Consider the following 1,999-nt stretch of genomic DNA (forward strand, 5'->3'; position numbering starts at 1 on the left):
CCCTTGTTCCCCCCGACCCCTCCCCAGCAGCCGGGTTTGGTCTATGGCGCCGCAGGTCCCTGCCTCTGGAGGGCAGCAGGAGGCCAGAGCTGTGGCTTGGAGAGATTTGGGTTGGTTTGTTTTTTGGGTTTTGTTGTGTTTTTGTTGTGGGTTTTTATTTTATTTTATTTTTTTAACGGAAAGGCTATTATTACATTGTCTATTTTATCAATACGGGTCATAATTGCTGTATTTTTTAATCAGTGCTGATTTCCATACAGCTCCCAGCATGTGTGTCAAATATCATCAGGCCAATAATAAAGTTTTTAAAATATCTGAAGCTGTTTGCTGCCCAGATCATTGCCCGGCCCCGCGGGCAGCTCCTGCCTGGGCACCTGTCCTGGAACAGGGGCTGGAGACCAAGGATGCTCCGGGAGCAGGAAGATGTCTCTGGCCAAGGAAAACACTGGGAGTGGGGAGGGGGCAGATTTTATTGCTCATAAATTACTTTTTCTCATAAAAAATTATTTCAGGTTACATCCTGCAGGTACCACCAAGCCAGGAGGTGCAGCGAAGCCCCAGGGGCTGGCTCCAGCCCAGGGGGGCTGCCTGGGGGTCCTGGGGGGTGCTGGAAGAGGACATTGCTGGCCTGGTGGTCAAGGTCACCCCCAGGCCTGCCCGCCACCCCAGGCTGTGAGCTCCCAGCCCTCTCCACGCCAGAGGAGCCCTTCCCCTTGCTCTGTCCCCCCCATCCATCTGCTCCAGTCCCAGGAGAGGAAGCAGCAGCAGCACATCGATGGGAGACCCCAGCCAGAGCCCGGGTCATGGCAGGAGAAGCTGCTTTCCAAAACCATGGGAGGGGACGATGCAGCGACGAGCCAGCACATCCACCTGGGAAAGAGCTTGCGTGGAAACCCACGGGCTGGGGCTCAGCAAAGCCCCCGCTGGGCACCAGGGATTAAAAGTGCAAAATGACAAACACAATGGAAAAGGCGAAACCTCCGAGGGTGCTGATCCCCTGCTCTGCCCAGCACAAAACTGCTCACCCATGGGAGACCTGGTTCCTGCCTGGAAAACTCCTGTCTCCCTGTTTCTGTAGCAGGGCTGTGACAGCCGTGCTGGCTCAGCTCAGGGTGCAGCAGCAGCCAGAGCTGCAGAACAGCCCAGGCTCAGGGTGCAATGACCTTAGAGGGCTTGCAGGTGTGTATATATATATATATATATGTATAATTATCTATATCTATCTCTCTCTCTCTCTCTCATGCAGCCCTAGTAATAGAGGAAGAGCAGCCAGCCAAGCAAGAGGTGTGGATGGAAGAGCTTGTCTGAGGGGAACAGGGTGCCCCTTCCACCACTGGGCCCTCCACAGCCCCACGCACCCCAAGGCACACTTAGATGCAGCCCTTGTCTCCAAAAGTGGGGTTTTTTTTCCTAGCTTATATTTTACAGCAGTACCATAACACCCTACTATGTACAAACACCTGGCACTGCAGGAGTGGGACTCTGGGACCCTCCCCATCCCTGTGGGGGCTGCAGTGCCAGCACCCCACTGCTGGCAGCCCAGCCTGGGTGGGCAGCCAGGGCCTGGCAGGAGCTGGCTATGGCTCCCACCACCCCTTGGTGTGCATGGGAGATCCTGCCTGTCCCAGGGGTCCCTTCTGGATGGGGAGTGAGGGGAGCAGGGAGAGTGTCTCCCCTCTGCCATCACAGCTCCATCCTGAAGCACAGGTCTCCTCTAGAGAGCTGCTGCCCAGCTGGGACTGTTTTCCCAACCATGGTGAGCAGCTGCTAAGCCTAAAAGCAAAAGGTCACACAGGACACACAGGTCTGTGTGGGCAAAGGACAGGCAGGTGGCAGAGGGGTTAACCCTGAGAGGAGTAAGCTGGGTCTAGAGAAGAGAGAAGTAGGGCACTAGTGTTAGCCTTTGGCTTTGAAAGCAGCAGGATTAAATAAACTCTGCCTAAAAAATTAAGTCCTGGAAGGGGAGACATGCAGAGGCGAGGAGGTGGGTGCTCCTGGA

General features: G+C 55.2%; 1 protein-coding gene across 1 annotated transcript in view; it reads left to right on the top strand.

The window, feature by feature from the left end:
* The window catches only part of AATK (apoptosis-associated tyrosine kinase), a 12,121-nt gene extending 10,813 nt beyond the window's left edge, over window positions 1-1,308 (top strand). Inside the window, exon 15 of the mRNA XM_010008655.1 lies at window positions 1,247-1,308. Within this exon, the coding sequence (XP_010006957.1) occupies window positions 1,247-1,308 (62 nt within the window). The remainder of the gene's footprint in view (window positions 1-1,246) is intronic.
* The last annotated feature ends 691 nt before the right edge of the window (window positions 1,309-1,999 follow it).

The sequence above is a fragment of the Chaetura pelagica genome, unplaced genomic scaffold, assembly GCF_000747805.2.
Source record: "Chaetura pelagica isolate M959 unplaced genomic scaffold, ChaPel_1.0 scaffold962, whole genome shotgun sequence".
NCBI classification, from domain to species: Eukaryota; Metazoa; Chordata; class Aves; order Apodiformes; family Apodidae; genus Chaetura; species Chaetura pelagica.